This window comes from Ambystoma mexicanum, chromosome 7q, assembly GCF_040938575.1.
Source record: "Ambystoma mexicanum isolate Mex_15411 chromosome 7q, UKY_AmexF1_1, whole genome shotgun sequence".
In the NCBI taxonomy this organism is placed as follows: Eukaryota; Metazoa; Chordata; class Amphibia; order Caudata; family Ambystomatidae; genus Ambystoma; species Ambystoma mexicanum.
In genome coordinates this window covers 552,662,670-552,680,053 of record NC_090941.1, presented here as the reverse complement: position 1 = coordinate 552,680,053, position 17,384 = coordinate 552,662,670, and the positions used below count along the sequence as shown (strand labels likewise).

Below are 17,384 nucleotides of genomic sequence, written 5' to 3'. Positions count from 1 at the left end.
TGGCCTCGCAGCAGACTGGAGAACACAAGAGAGAATGTTGCGTTCTCCAGAAGAAGATTTCAACTGCAGAGCCGCCACAGAACGAACACGAAGGTCGGGAAAGCCGCACAGCAGATCGCAGGTGTCCGAGAAGACCAGAAACCACCACGGACCGGGAAAAAAGGTATGCTGTCAGGGAGGTGCAGGGGCCCCAAAGAAGTTGGCGGAGAACCCGGAAGGATGAGCAAACCCCAGAAGACGGGTTCTTGGACACCAACAGAGGCCAGAGAATTTAACATATCCAAAACCGTCCTTTGATACGTGGCAGGGGAGTATACCAAGTATAGCAGAAAACAGAATGTAAGTCAGAAAGGCGAGTCTGGAACTCGCACCCATAAGAGGATTAAATCATTGGACATCTTCATAGTCCCAGTACATGGCAGGTTAGTGAGCCAGGTTGGCTGCGAGAGAAGCTGGAACCAGTGGAAGGGAAGCATTCCCCCTACGGTTTGTGAACACTATGTCAAGCCAAGAGAAGCTGAAGACAAACCAGGGGAAGGAATCATCCCGCCTGGTGGTTGTGAACATTTTGGAAAGCCAAGCAAAGGGAGACATCCGCTTGGCATTGTGAGGACCCGGCAACCTTTTTGACAAGGTGGCACACGCTTTGGAAGTTTGTTTTTGCACCACTTGAACTTTTCTTTTTTTACGAGCTGCAAAATAACTTTTAAACCCATTTCCAGAAGAAGAAAATACACTCTTTTGAACCAAAAAAGATCAACTTGTACCTTAGTTTGAGTTCCTAGTGTAAGAGTTGGAAATAGGTTTGACTCAATGGTGGACTTTTTCCTTTGGACATCCTGACGGACTCCTTAGATTATTCTATGAGGCAGGGAAACCCCTCTTATTATTAGGAATAGTTGGGTTTTCCCAATCCTCATTTCTTTAATAAACGTTCATAGCTATAAACATGCCTCCATTGTGTCGATCTCTTACTTCTGCACCCTTACAATAGTTAAGAGACTAGATGAGCATTTCACCAGATCTACAGCAGCATTAGTAGCTTTCCAAAGGCATGTACCCATTTCTGAGATCTGTCTTGGGCCACTTGGGCTACTCCTCAGACATTAAGTAAGCACTGTTTACTAGATGTTTCTTCTTTTGGCCAGGAGGTACAGAGTAACCTCTTTGCTTGAAACCACCTGACATATTATGACCCCTCTCCTCATCATTCATTTTGCTGTGTAATAAGTCCCAACAGGGGGTAAAAAGGGAGGGATACATAGTGGAAAAGCTTAAAGTATTTTCATGGTACTTTGGTAGCTCTCCCTCCTTCATAACTCCCACATGTATGTTAATTAGTCCCCGAAGCAGGGGATGCAACCAATCAGGTTGCTGGGATCGCAAGCTGAATCTCAAGATCCAAACCCACATTACAAGCCACCGGACGGCTGCTTCCCCTGCCCTTCCCCTAGCCTTAATTGTCCCCGTCCCTCCCACCCCCACTTACCTGATGGCTGCTGCCGCTCCGTCTTCCTTCTTCTAGCCTCCATCTGAAATGGAAGAGGGGGCTCTGCTTTGAGCTCTGCAATCCAGCTCTATGGCGGCCATCTTGAGACAGTCTTTTCTACGAATGAACGAGACACCATGAGGTGTGCCGTTCATTCAAAAGACACTGCTATCAGCACCCTGGGTTACCGGATTGGTAACCCGGGTGTTAATAGCAATAATCACCCGCTCCACGGGCTGGAATGGGTAGTAATGTCACTGAGGAACCTTGTTAAATGCCCTTGCTACGCTCAGCCCTTTAACTGGGTCCCTGGCCCATTACAACCCGTTCCAGCCCGTGTAACAGGTGATTATTTGCATATTGTAACATGCAGGGTTTGCATTTAAGGGTTCTAAATTCCAAATTCTTCAGTTGCTTTGTGCAGCATCTTTGGAGCATATTTCCATCTTGCTCTGCTGAAGGATTAGGGTCCCAATAAGTTGAGGGTGGGAGAGCTAGGGACATAAAGTATCTGAAACCACAAAGGTCATTTTTTTAGATTTTGTCACATTGTGTGAAATTCTTTTTAATGTATAGTCATTATGCAGATCTTTTGTCAAATGTTCTTTCTTGGTGTGTAACTATTTGTTTATGTCTGGACTCTCCCATTTCTATCAGGTCTTAGGGCTGGACTTGCTGCATCAATTGCCGGAAGCTCTATCATCAGTAAAATGTTGCTGGCAAACATTGATGCGTTTGGTGCTACTCCATTTATTGATCCTGATCCAGATTCACTGTAAGAAGGCTTTCCTTTTTTTTTTTACATGTGTTTTTACCAACGCCCCTTTCTAACAGTGTCTGTCTTGTTACCGTTTTCAAACAGTGTCATTTATTTATATGAATGTATTGTAAATGTCAGTGTTAAACTGGTCAATTTTGTGCTTTTGAGAATGGTTATCAGTTGATACATACAGAAGGCTCTCACAATGCCTCATGGGTTTCTGCTGTTTGCCTGAAATAGGCAACAAGTGTCTCGAATGTTTCTCTGAGTAAAGTGTTTGAGCTTAGTGAATACTGTCATATTGTTATGCCAGCTATACTTATTTCCTATGCATGTTCACTTAAACATACTTTTAATCTCCCCAAGTGCATGGTAGTGTTTTCATAACAAATTAGAGCTTTTAGAATGAGGTACCATTGAGGGCATCCTTTCCACAATACTTATCCCATGAGCATCTGTGTTCCCCTTTAACCTGTGTTTGGGAAGTGCCATTATTTTGTATTACATTGGTTGCAGAATCTTCAGTGTGGCAGTGTATTATCTCTAGGCAGTTGGTTAACATTCAGACCACTTTTATGTTAATTGGAATTATTCTGCACCCATCTGCCATTTGCGTGGCCCCCATGCACTATGGTCGTTTTGGAAGGATGGTAGCTATGTTGGGTTACTGGAAAGAGATGGAAAATGCAAGATAGGTTTGCTGTACTGTTGGTGTGTGCGTATCGGAAGTACTGTGAGCTCTGCCTTCATGTCCGTTTCTATGTGACGATTACATAGAGGACTGTGATGTGGGAGCCGCATGAGCCCGTGATACTTGGATACATTGGGCAGGGCGGTGATGGGTATGTTGGTTGTAAAGGTTGTGATGAAGTGCCCTGCCTGGCTCTGCATACAGGGAGGCGAGTGACCTTGGTGGCCTGGTGGGGCCCAGGGACTGCATTGGAAGGACCCCTGAGGCGCACTCCTACTGTCAAGTCAGCTTGGCAGAGAACAGTCATATTGGAGCCTCTAAAACCTCTCCCCTAAGCTTGTCAGTCACTAGGGAAGCCCTCCCCTGTGCCAGCTCCTCAGAAGCCAATGTGCAGTACCCCAAAACAGCCCCAATCTGGGCCCACAAACCTCTTTGTAGTTCTCAAGCTCCGACAGGGCCTGGCGCGGAGCCAAGCATTCCCTCCCACCACCGCTACCTCTCATCAACACAAACTTAATACCCCCGAGCTCAGGCAGGTTTCCATCCTACTTAGGCAAACAATGTCCCACCCACAAGGCCGGTGGGACCTAAAGCGCCTGGATGGTATGCAAAACCTCCAGGAAGTTTCAGAATTAGTGTGATGGGAAACCCAGGTCTCTCAGAGACTTACTTACACCTAGGACAGCCTCTTTAAACCTTCACCATGCTTAACCAGGTAAACCGAGAAATACCCAAACTGCCACCATAGTAGATATAACTTTAGGCTGGCCACATCAGCCTCATTTCGACTCATAAGGGGGGGAAGAAACCTGACCACTCCCAGTCTTCAAACATACTAGGCCCACTGCTGTAGACCCTTAACCCTTGTCCCTCCAAGGTGGACGGGTAGTATTGCTACAAAAGTATGGCATCCCAGATGGGGGGACTTGTGGGTTGTTGTAGTAGCTTGTGGTCAGTTGTGAGCAGAGTTAAAAAGGCAAGGCAAGGTAAGAACTGTGGAGAAGAGGAGGCAGCTGGAGGAGAGGAGCAAGAGACATGTAGCGGAAAGGTAGGTGGCAGTAGGAGGCGGGGGTTAGAAGATGGCTTAGGAGTTAACATTCTGGACAGGGATGGAGAGATGAGACTGGAAAAGAGGTGGTAGCAAGGATTTAGAGAATGTTATATACAGAGACAGTTTGAGGATTCTGACCCACACTGTAGGTTTTGCAATGGGAGTGACTTGATTTAATCGTCTGATCCCCTTGGGGCAGAGTGTAATCGTTTAAAGGTTTTAAGAATGAAATATATGAGTGATATTGGTAAGGGTTTTAAAACCTTAACAGCGGAAGATTGGTGGAGCATGTTTGTAATTGGGGAGAGCCCCTCAATGATCTTTGCTGTAATTAATTTCTCGGAGGAAGTTTTAAAATTGTAAATAGATCTAAGATGTAGATGCATGTGCTATCTCTTCTTCAAGTTGTTTTTATCCAGGCTTTTATATCTGATGAAATTTGGTGGTACGAAAAGTTCATATTGTAAAGGATGAATTTTAAAATGGATATAAAATATGAATGTTTTGTAATAAACCAAACATATACATTTTAAAAAAAGTGTTACATCTGGAGGAAGGAGCTACTGTGGGAGGAGGTGGCATCAGGAGATGGTGGTGAGAAGTTGGCAGAGGTTGTTATATCTGAAGCAGTAGGGAGAGAACTAGAAGTAATAGAGATAGGTAGCGTTTAGGAGACCCTGAAGGAAGGTAAAGCAACGACTAGACAAAGGGAGTAATATGAGGTTGTGGAAAATGGAGTAGGGCTGGGATACCCAGGAGGAAGAGAAAGGAACACCTAGGCCAGAAAGAACTGGAGGAGATGTGCGTGTGTTGCAGGTGGAGATCGGAACCTAAGGAGGTGAACTACCCAGTGTAAATAGGAAGGAGCCAAGGAGGATATGACAGCCAAAGGCAGACAGAAGAGGTGGCAGGAGACTCAGGCCAGAACGGAAGGTCAGAGTGCAGAGGACTCTAGACACCAGTTGGATCTTAAATGTATCTGAATCAGAGGTTGGGATCTGGGAACCCAGAGTAGGGTTGGAGAACTCCTGGCTCAGCCTCCCCAATCTTCCAATACCACCTGCAAGCCAGAGTACCCTTTTGGAGGAGCTCCGAAAGTTGAAATGCCTTGGATCTGGAGGACAACTTTCTAATAGGTAGGCGAGGGTACCTGACCCGGGAAGCCCACATCTAGGTTGCTGTGACCCCAGAGCACTTCAAAAACTCTAAGGTGAAGGACTGGACTTTTCAGATTGGCCAAGAATTGTATTATATTTTCTTTAGACCCCAGTTTTGTTTTTTGCCTTTATGCTCTGCTTTATCCAATAAAAGACTGAAGCCACATCTTCATTGTCCAGTTTTTGTATCACCCACCTGGCCTCTGTGACAAGGTGTAGAGTTTTGTTGTTTGATGTCTGTAGGGGTGGATTTCTAGTTGTGGTATGTGAGTAACATCTTTGGTCTGCATATAGTGTGTGCAGAGGAGATCCGTTTCGGTGGTGGGAGGCTTGAGGGCAAATTAGGGTGTCCAATCTATGAGCAAAATCAAACTAGAGCACATGGTACAATTAAATGCCATGGAGCAAAACACAGTAGGGGACAAAATGACAGTGGGTCACCAAGGAACATATGCCAGTAGGCAACACATTAATATATTTTACAACAAGAAAGCAAAGGGATTGGGGTTAGAAGCCCCTGGCGGAAATGTTCGAGGGAGAAGGCTCTTTTTCCAAAAATAACGTTTGGTCTTTTCTCCCCTCAACATTTCCGCATTTGCCCCCACCCCCAAACCCCTACTTCGCTGTGTGCTGCCGACTCGCTGTGTCCCTGCAACGCCTGTTCCCCGTCACTTCTATGATCGGAAACCGGTGTTGCAGGGTCCATTCCTTTTTTTGAAAATGTGTTTTAATTTTTTTTTATAATTTTATGGGATCAGCTGTGGGGGACTCCCCCACAATCCCCTGCTTACAGTATAGTGAATAAGGGTGTGGGGGAACCGCTGCAGCCCTGTCCACTGAATGGGGGATTTGGTCAAACATTTCAGCCGTCCGAATTTTTCAAGCGGCTGAAATTTGTCGAAATCTCCCATTAGGATTATAAACTCAGTCTTTTTGGACGTTTCCAGAGCAAAGTACTGTGGGTGACAATAGGCAGCAGTTTAATATAGGACACACTGGGAGGTAATAAAATTGGGCAACACATACAGTTCAATAGCCATTAATACACTTGATAATAATTAATTTAGTGCAACTAGGGAGAAAAATACAATGAGGTGGCAATTAAATCTAGGGCAGGGAGAGAATACAGTGGACGACAGAGAAACGGTGAATCTAGAGCAGGTAAAGAGCAGAATTAACAAGGGTGCAATGAAAGCAGTGAGGCAACTATTAAACTAGGTCAGCAGTTAGATGACCATTTCAGTGTGGCAAATAGTTAGTGAGGAAACAATCCATGTCAATTAACGGACAGCAGTTAATTTAGGGCGACAGTTAAATCAAAATTAAATAAAAGGCAGGCAAACAATTGTTCTAGGTCAACCCGAGAGGTAAATAAAATGGGTAATACTTAATGTAAGGCAGGTTGGCAGAATACATTGAAATAGTCGTCCCTTAAGTGACCATGGCTTGGTCAGCTGATCCCAGGGTGGAGGCAGTGGCAAGTTAGCAGTATCAATGTGAAAAAGCAAACGGATGTCACCCTTTGCCCTTCACCGGCTGCCTGAGCAAGGCTATCCTGGGGCCTGTCGTTTGTAGGAGGATGAGGGATCACCTTAACCACATATGAGCCAATCAGATGCATGGGTCTCAAGTGACAGTGGGAGGGGTTTTGAGAGAGTGGAAGGACTCGGAGCATGGGCCAGGGACAAAGAAAACAACACAAAATATTTCAAGGGCTGAAAGAGGAGTGGGGATAGTAACACCTCTCATCTTGGATTAAAAACAGAAAGGAAATTCTGGTGAATTTGGGGCTTACCTCCTTCCTCGAAGGGCTTCCTGATTCTGCATCATGTGGCCTGCAGCTGAGCGGGCCACAAGGGGCTGTGGTTAACCATTGGTGGTTATAATTAAGGCTCCTGGTTTTATGGAATTTATTTTTGCACCATTTCCGTCCGTATTTATCCATATTTTTTTTCATTCATTTTTTCTGTCTTTCCATATTTATTTTTTGCTATGCTAAAAAACAAGTTTTAACTAGTATTTTTCCACATTTCTTTACTGGAAAAATCCCACATTACAACTTGGATGCCTGTAATCGGGAGCTGTGTTCTTGCACAAGTCAGGGGCTGCATATCTGCAGCCATTTAAGCAATTTAAAAAAACAATGAAGTTCCTTTTTCAACCTCTTTGTTATGCTACTTTGCACAGCCATTGACCTGCAATGGATGATTGGCAACTTAAACCCCGACCCCCCAACCAAGAGACATGCATTTCTGTTTTTTTTGTTTGAAAATTAAACTTTATTGGCATTTGGATATAACAATACAAGCTTCATTCGAGTAATGCATCTCCATAACCACCCCCCCCCCTTTGAATGGCACCTCACAGATATATAGTCTTAATTTGGACCATGGGTCAGGATTCACGTATGCGGATCAAACCTCCTTGAAAGTCCATTCCTTCATTTCCTTGAGTATTTCCCCTTATATCCCCCTTTCTACTCCCCCTCCCACTTGCAGTCAATTTGACTTGTTTCCGTTGGGCTCCCCTACACCCTGATAATCGTTCTCCCAGTGTGGAAATATCATATTACACACCTCCCATCCTGGATCCCCCCCCGGGTGGTGCCCTCTTCTTCCTTCTCAGTGCCTGGGGACCGGAACCTTGTGGTCCCTTATTATCTGACCTGATAGGTCACCCTTCATGGCTAGTCTACTATCCCCCACTATTTAATGTCTGTATTTCCCAAAAAAGGGCACCCACTGGCATTCGATGTTGGTACGGGATTCATCGATCGATTGTGTAAGATATTTCATATCGTGTACGGCTCACACTTTTGCTACCCAATCCCTCTCACTTGGCATCCTTGTGCTTTTCCTCATCTGTGCAATACAGCATCTAGGTGCCACCAACATCACCCTTACCATGTGCCCATCCTCCCCTTCTTCTTCCTCCATCGTTACCCCCAAAGAGAAGCCGCCATGGGGAGAGTTCCCCTTGATTCACGACAGGACCTCCCTCTAATATGTTTGCACCCTTCCACAGCCCCACCACATATGACTATAGTCCCCTTCGGGTCCTCCACATTTCCAACAGCTCAGGTCGTATCCCATACACATCCTTGCAAGCACAGCTGCGGGGGTAGTGCCACCTATGTAAGATCTTTACCGCCTGGTGCCTATATTGCAGAGAAGTTGTCGATTTTGTCACTTTTATACACATCAACGCCCACAGAGCATCATCGATTTCTCTACCAAGGTCCTGTCCCCATTTTTCCCTGGCCCGGAGTGGGTCCTTCAGTTCTGCTAACAATATCCCTTTATACAACCAGGATATGAGTCCCTTAGAACCGGCCCTCGTGAGCTGGAGCGTCTCAAAATCTGTTAATCCTCTCTGTAGGTTGACTCCCCTCCCCCCCCCACATCTAGCCACCGATAGGACTCCCTTAAGTTGTAGGTAGCGGAATATGGATAGGATGCCTATTTGTAAGTAGTCTGTTAGACACGCTATTTTGATGTATTCCCCTTCTTCCCACATCTGGCCTGCCCTACTCCGCCCCGCCTCATACCACGTTTGGAATGCCAGAGGTTCCTATTCCGTCCCGTATTAGTGGTGCCCAAATACAACTCAGAGGTCAGCCACCTGTTCTCCCCCCCCCCCCCCACAAGCCCATAACACTTCCAGGATCGGTGCATCAGCAACCTCCTCAGAATGCGATGCCGGGGGACCCAGATACATTCTCCCAGAGGGACTGGTGTTAGAACTGCATTATCCAGGAGCACCCATTGCTTCTCTGAGACTGGGTCCTGATGATCCACCAGAACCCCCAGTTGGGCGGCCTTGTGGTACGTGGGGAGATCCGGAAATCCCACCCCTCCTTCCTCCTTGGGCAGGATAAGTGTCCTATATGCTATTCTGTGTTTGGCCCCTGCCCATAGGAATTTTAACCGACGCATCTTTACCTTGTCAAAGAAGGCCTCTGGGACCACTACTGGGAGCATCTGAAACATCAACAGGTATTTAGGCAATATCACAATTTTTATGCAGTTCAGACGCGCCATCCATGATGGGCCCAATCTGCCCCATCGCTCCAGGTCCTTATCCACCGTTGTCCACAGTGCTAGGTAGTTCCCCGCGTATAGGTCGCTGAATTGTTTATGAACATGCACTCCCAGATGGGAGACCCTTCACATATTCTATCTTTGTTTCAGACAGTCCCCCCGCTAGCAGAGCCACAGATTTTTCTAGGTTGACCTTGAATCCCGTTAGCTTACCATATTGTTTGTCTGTCCATAACGAGGGGTACCGAGATTGGCTGGGGTTCCAAGTATAAGAAGGCATTGTCCGCAAAAAAACTCATCTTGTATGACCGTCCCCCTATCACCACTCCCTTGAATCCCTTATTGCTGCGTACCTCTCAGGCCCATGGCTCCATCACCAACTCTTAGAGCAGTGGCAAAAGTGGGCACCCCTGTCGTGTTCTGCGGTATAATTGGAACGATTGTGAGATATTTCCATTGGCCACCACCCTGACTGTCGGTTTCGAGTCGAGAGCTGCGACCCACTGACTCTATCTCCCACCCAGGCATATCGCTGAGACAACCTCCCCCATGAAGGCCCAGTGCACCCTGTCGAACGCCTTCTCTGCATCCAGGGCTAGAAACAAGGCACCCTCCCTCGCCACATCTGGTGAATTTAGGGTGTAGACTGTCTTCCTCATAGTGTCAGCCCCTTGCCTGTGCAATACGAAGCCTGCTTGATCCCCATGTACCATTCCCGGGAGGTGAGCTTCTATGCGGGATGCCAGCACCCTTGTGAAGATCTTAGCATCCACATTTAATATTGAAATGGGCTAATAGGAAGCACAGCAGGATGGGTCCTTGCCTCATTTTGGGATCAGCGTGATCAATGCTCTGAGGAACGTTGGCGGTATTGACTCTTCCCCCGTTCTAGATTAGAATTGTCTGGCTAATGGCGCTGCCAGCAGGTCTTGGTACTGCTTGTAAGAATCTGCAGTAAACCCGGGGCTTTCCCAGCCTTCAACTTGCAGATAGCCAGCAATACCTCCTCCCTCATCACTTCTTTGTTTAGGGCCTCCCGTGCCTTTGCTGCCAACATGGGTAGCTGAGCTCCCTCTAGGCAGCTGCGGATATCCTCATTACTTACCGCCTCCCGATCGGAGTATAACCCCTTATAGTACTCTGCAAAGTGGGCCGTGATCTCCTCCCCCTTCTCTGCCATCACCCCATTTGTTTTCCGCATCTTTACAATCGTCCTACCCTTGCAATCGCCCTTTACCCTGTTTGCCAGGAAGGCTCTTGCTGCATCAACCCGCTCATAGTATTTCTGTCTCGTGTACCTCATCTGCTTCACCACCTCCCCTATGGAAATTGAGTGCAGGTCTTGCCTTTTATCTCTCTTGTCCCTCTAAAGGTTTCCCCTGTCTGCGTCTGCTTGGGTCATCTGTGCTTTGAGTACTTTCAGTTAGCTTCGCAGCCTGGTTTCCACTAGGCCCCTTTCCCTTAGGCCCCTTTCCCTTTTTATCCGGGTCCCTTTGGAAATTAGTAGTCCCCTGAATGTTGCCTTTGCAGCCTCCCAGACTGTGGCCATGCCCACCTCCCGCTGTCATTCGTAGCAAAGTAAGCACCTATCTCCTTCGCGAGGAAGTCCCTAAACAACTCGTCCCTTACCAAGGTATCATTACACCTCCACAGTATTTCCCTCCTCAGCAGGCTCTCTGCCCTCCAGACACCCACCAGTAAGTCGTGGTCCGACCAAGTTATCGCTTCCACCCTAGGACCCTGTCTTAATGCTTCCTGCTCCCAGGGTGCTAGTAGCATTTCTATCCTGGTGTAGGTTTGATGCAGCAGGGAAAATAATGTGTATCCTCCCGGGCCGGCATGGTGTTTCTTCCATATGTCGGTCCAGTGGTAATCTTGCAGCCGATGACTAAAATTGACATTTTCGAATGGATTGTGTCCTCCCACATATTCCTCATCTTGTGATAATTCGTTATCTCTAGCTTCGCTGCTTCGTAAAAAAAAATTCTCGGCAGAGGGCGCTGTTCTCGAGGTCGTGGCGTCGATTGTCCCTCGACGGACTCCGTACTCTGTCGACATCACCAATGGTATAAATAGCTCGAGCCGCGCCAGTTGCTTCAGTTCCGTTTTTCCGATCGCTTTCGCTATCGAGAACGGCGCGCTTCTATTTTCTGTGAAGAAAATGTCGTCATCTTGAACTCCTTCGACACCCAAGACAGGGTTCAAGAAGTGTCTAGATTGTGGATCTAAAATGTCGATCACCGATCCCCACTGGATTTGTCTCTGGTGTCTCGGTTCCAGTCACCAAACCGACGACTGCGGGTCCTGTCAGTCCATGACCGAGAAAGCTCTTCGTGAGAGGAGAGGTAAACTGTCGGTGGGGAGGGAAGCCTCTAAGAAGGCTATGTCAAAAAGACCTAAGAAAGCGACTGATTCGAAGGAATTGGATCGCCATAGGCACTCAAAGAGATCTTGATCTATGAGTAGATCGAGACACTCTTCGTCATCATCTAAAAAAATGAAGAGGAGACATAGATCTCCCTCATCATCATCTTCTTCAGAGTCGACCGAAGAAATTTGATGTCCGACTAAATCGGATTCTCCCAGTAAGTGGGAAGAATTCCGCAAAAAGATGATGGAGGTTTTCGAGAACGTGGCCCCAACCCCCTCGAAAGACCCTCGAAAAAGCCATACCCCTAAAGTCGCTCCGTTGCACGATAAAGGGAAGTTCAAGACTACCATGGCAAAGACCGGTAGCGTCGAGGAATCTAAAAGAACTCGAGTCGACGTAAATCCGTCGAAGACTCTTCGAGAGTCGAGCACTTCTCCAGTGCCATGCAAAAAACACAAGCCGTCGAAGACTTTGACGACTTCGTCAACGCCCTCGGCGTCGATAATTTCGACTCCAAAACCAAAAACATCCTCGACGCCAGTATCGAAGTCATCTTCGATGTCTTCGAATACCCCTTCGACAATTTCGAAGGATTTATCAATTCCTTCGACGCGGATAGTAGAGGAAGAAAGGAGATTCACTCCATTGCCCAGATCAGACTTTTTCAAGTCTATGTCAGCAATTTATGAAGAATCTGCTTCAGAAGAGGACAAAGTTACTCCTCTTGGAGTTTCCTATGGTACAAGACAAGTTCCAGAGGAACTTATTGATCAGGAATCTAGAATGAGAGACCTGAGTGATACTCTACATTCTGCCAGTGGAATTGACACATCCCCAGAATTAGAGTTCGCCAGACCTGATCCTGCAGAGCATGCAGATGCTGGGTACAGGGGTCTTATGACCAGGGTAATTGAGTATATGGGTTGGGGTAATACTTCACCCATTTTTTAACAAGATGACATGATGGATTTAATCGTCAAGGGACCTCAGAAAGATCCTGTTCTCCCTTTCCACAAGGCCCTTCAAAGGACTGTGGAGAAAAACTGGGAGAAACCAGAGAGTATTGCTGCTGCAGATAGCACTTTTCCAAAAAAATATAGACCAGCTGGAACGGATCCTGAATATTTGAATAAACATCCGTCTCCTGAGAGTTTAGTCATTCAGGCAGCATCCACTTCAAAACAAACTGCTTATCCAACTATCCCTCCAGATAGAGAGGATAAAAAAGTTGATGCCTGGGCACTTGGAGTTTTCACGTCAGGCAGTATGGCACTTAAGTGGGCAAATGTCACCTGTACCCTAGCCAGGTTCACCCATACCCTGTGGGACTGTATTTCGCCGTAGGCTGATCATATTCCGGAAGGTGAGGAAGGCTTCCTGAATATAGTTAAAGACGGGAAGGCGGCAATGGGGGAATGTCTCCAGTCTGGACTGGATACTGCTGATAGTAACAGCAGATCCATGGCGGCAAGCGTTGTTCTACGCAGATTTGCGTGGTTGAGGAATTCGGGTTTGCACCAGACGTGCAAGCTAGGCTCCTCAACATGCCCTTTGATGGCTCGAGGCTCTTTGGCAGAAAAGCTGATGAAACCCAAAAAAAACTTCAGACCTCGAAAGCGGCAGCTAAATCACTTAGCGCCTCTTTGCGCCAGCCTCTAAAAACCTATTCCGGCTCATCTTCCTGGAGGGGTTGTTCTTTTCGATAGGAAGAGGACAGGCTTCTCAAAGGGGCAAAAGAAACTTCCCTCGTGGAACACGAGGAAGAGGTGCAAAATCAGCTGCAGGAGCGGCATCTGTACCCTCAGCCACTCGTGCAGCCGCCTCCAAATCCCTCTGAGACCTTGTTGCACAAAACACCAGTGGGAGGCAGGATCTCTCAGCATCTGAAGGAATGGCGGGGCATTACCTCAGATGCTTGGGCACTGGAAACAGTAGCCCAAGGTTACTGCCTCCCCTTCCAAAAAAGGCCTCAGAATCATCCACCCGGAGCCAACTCCGCCAAAATTCCGGATCCGCTCCTGTTGCAGGAAATTTTAACCCTGCTAGAGAAAGATGCCATAGAACTTGTAACTGTAGCGGAGAGGAACAGGGGGTTGATACTCCCCATATTTTCTCATCCCAAAAAATGACGGAGGACTGAGACCCATCTTGGACTTGAGAAACTTGAACAAGTTCCTCAGGAAGGACAAGTTCAAGATGGTGACTCTTCCATAGATGCTTCAGGCTCTCCAACTCAAAGATTGGTTGGTATCATTGGACCTTCAGGATGCTTACTTTCACATGCCAATTCATCCAAAGCACAGAAAGTACCTCAGGTTCGCGATTGGCAATTCTCATTATCAATTTCGAGTTCCGCCATTCGGGTTGACCTCCGCCCCGAGGGTTTTCACCAAACTGTTGGCGGTTGTGGCACCAAGTCTCAGGAGAGGGGGCATTCACATCTACCCCTACCTGGACGATTGGTTGATTAGAGCAAGTTCTCCAGAACAAGCTCAGGAACATCTTTCGATCACCTGCCACTTCCTCCACAAATTGGGCTTCTCCCTCAATTTCAAGAAGTCCCACATGATACCATCCCAGAAGCTCCAGTTTATCGAAGCAGTCTTGGACACTTCCTCGGGAAAAGCCTCGCCTCCCGAGGTGAGAGCTCTCCACATCCAGCAGATGGTAACAAAATTCCAGAATGCCCAACGTCTACCGGCCTTCGATTTTCTCTGGTTGCTTGGCCTCATGGCATCCTGCATTTTCCTAGTACCAGAGGCCAGGTTGAGAATGAGATCCCTTCAATGGGCACTCAGAACTCAGTGGTCCCAGTTCTCAGGGAATATGTCGGATCTTCTGCAAGTCCCGAGCGCAGTTGCTCAGGATCTTCTATGGTGGGCTTGCAATGACAACATCTCAAGGGAGAGTCTTTTTGGCAACCATGGCCGGAGATAACAGTGAAGACGCCTCACTCACGGGGTGGGGAGCACACACCAACGATCTGACAATCGGCGGTCGTTGGTCTCCATCGCAGACCAAACTACACATCAACCTTTTGGAGATGAGGGCAATCATACTAGCTCTGAAGGCCTTTCTGCCCTCTGTACAGGGAAAGAATGTCCTGATAATGACGGACAACACGGTGGCCATGTACTACCTCAACAAAAGAGGAATCTCTCTATCCGCAATTCACCTAGCTGGAGAGGAGAACACGGCGGCAGACGCTCTGAGCAGGCAGAGCACGGTCTCTCACGAGTGGGAGATAGCTCAGGAAGTGCTTCTGGAGATCTTCGCCTTTTGGGGAACCCCTCAAGTGGATCTGTTCGCCACCGCGATCAACCGGAAGTGCGATCAGTACTGCTCAAGGGAATTTCCTCAAAGACGAGCTCTGGGAGACGCATTCGTAGTGGAGTGGAAGTTTCCACTGCTGTACACATTTCCCCCAGTCCCTGTGATTCCTCAAGTAATCAGGAGGTTGAGAAAGTTCAGGAAAACCATGATCCTAATTGCCCAGGATTGACATGTCCATCTGCCCTCCAATACATCTTCCGCAAAGAGAGGATCTTCTCTCGCAAGAGGAAGGTCGGGTTCTCCATCCAGAGGTCAAGACACTCAACCTTCACGCATGGTTTCTGAGAGGTTGAGATACAAGGATTGGGATCTTCCGGATGACGTAATGGAAATCTTGCTTTCGGCCGAAGACCAGCAACAAAATCTTTGTACCGATGTCGCTGGAATAGGTTTAGTAACTGGTGCAGAGACAAGGATGTGGACCCTTTTCAGTGTGGCACCCCAATGGTACTTTCTTTTCTATTACATCTAGCTAATCTGGGGCTCCAGATAGGAACAATCAAAGGATACCTTGCTGCGCTGTCCATTTTCAAGCGCTCCTCGGAAGAGGTTTCATATTTCAAAATACTGTTAATCATTCAATTCTTAAAAGGGCTTACTAATGTATACCCTCCAGTACATTTTCATGTACCAACTTGGGATTTAAATTTAGTACTAAAATTCTTGACTTGCATACCTTTTGAGCCTCTGCATTCATGTCCATTGAGGCTTTTAACTGTCCTTCTTGTGGCCCTATCATCAGCCCGCAGGGTTAGTGAACTTCAGGCTCTCTCATGCAAACCACCATATACTATTTTTTATAAGGGTCCTTAAAGTTAAACCTTCGTTCTTACCAAAAGTAGTCTCGGAATTCCATTTGTCACAAAAAATAGTACTACCAACTTTTTATCCTCCTCCTTATCTGGGCAAGGAAGAGGAGAGATTACACAGACTAGATCCCAAGAGGGCTCTTAGTTTTTACATTTCAAGGATGGCTAAATTGAGACAAGATGACCAACTATGCGTGGGTTATACTGGTCATTAATTAGGCTCAGCTGTAACAAAACAGACCATTTCCCGCTGGATCATATTAGCCATAGTTGAATGCTACAGATTAGCGGGAAAAGAACCACCAGATGGGCTTCGTGCCCATTCTACAAGGGGAATGGCTACTTCTACGGCTCTAAAGAGGGGAGTCCCGGCAGCAGATATTTGTGCAGCTGCAACCTGGAAAACAATGCATACTATTGTTAAACATTGTTTGGATACTGCCTCCTCTAATGAGGGTTTATTTGCCAAGGCAGTTCTGCATTCTGTCCACGAAAACTGAAATTAGTACTCCCGCCTCCAAAATTGTTACTGCTATGGGAGCCTATCACAAGATGAGGAATACGTGGGAGGACACAATCCATTCCAAGAACAAGTTACTTACCAACTGTAACGTTCTTTCGACTGGATGTTCCTCCCACGTATTCCTCATCGACCCTCCCATCCTACCCCACAGTACAGTACAGTTTACGTTTTCTTACACTTTCCTCTCACAAAGAATGTATCGTTCATGGGGCACGCCTGGGTGTTCCTCCTATATGTTTCATCGAAAAAACAGAACTGAAGTAACGGGCGCGGCTCGAGCTATTTATACCATTGGTGACGTCGACAGAGTACGGAGTCTGTCGAGGGACAATCGACGCCACGACCTCGAGCACAGCGCCCTCTGCCGAGAATTTTTTTTTCCGAAGCAGCGAAGCTGGAGATAACGAATTATCACAAGATGAGGAATACGTGGGAGGAACATCCAGTCGAAAGAAGGTTACAGTTGGTAAGTAACTTGTCCTTCTTTAGTCTCTACCATCTGCCTGTCCCCTTTAAATGACCAGCAGTCCGTCCTCGGGTCTCCCACCAGGTTAAAATCCCCTCCCAGGAAAGTAACGCCCTCTGCCCATCCCTCCACCATCTTGTATATCCTACGCAGGAACTTCACGTGTCCCATGTTGAGTGTATTTTACCCCTCGTGATAACCCTTTATCCCCAAAAACCTTCCCCTGAACCCTCTTTTGATCTGTGTCCCTGTCAGTCTAAATGTTTTCGCTAGTAGTATACCTACCCCTTCTTTCTTGCGGTCTTTGAGAGGAACAATACATAGTGGCAATGTACCTCCCCTTGATTTGGAATTCTGTTACCCGTTTATAGTGGATTTCCCGAAGAAAGATTGCTGTTAACCGCTGTTTATGGAACATATAGTCATCAGCGATCTTTTGTTCTGGGAGTTCAGACCCTTGACATTTAGCGTGGCTATCTTCAGATCAACCATCACCCTTGGCCCCTATGCCCGCTAAAACCCCTCCAGCGTGGCGGGAGCCCATACCCCCTGCCATTGGAAAAATTGACTGTGTGTAGTATTCCTTCCCTTAGCCCCCTCTCCCTCACCCACCTCTCCCTCTCTGACTGCGGTTCAACACTACTTGCATTGCAATGTTGTAAACCAAACCGCCCGGGCATGCATCCCTGCCCTG

General features: G+C 47.1%; 1 protein-coding gene across 3 annotated transcripts in view; it reads left to right on the top strand.

Annotated features, from left to right (window-relative positions):
- DGKH (diacylglycerol kinase eta) overlaps window positions 1-17,384 on the top strand; it is a 1,951,678-nt gene that overhangs the window by 1,457,791 nt on the left and 476,503 nt on the right. For all 3 annotated transcript variants that reach the window (XM_069640477.1, XM_069640476.1, XM_069640478.1), the window contains one exon: window positions 2,147-2,264. In XM_069640477.1, coding sequence (XP_069496578.1) covers window positions 2,147-2,264 — 118 coding nt within the window. The remainder of the gene's footprint in view (window positions 1-2,146; window positions 2,265-17,384) is intronic.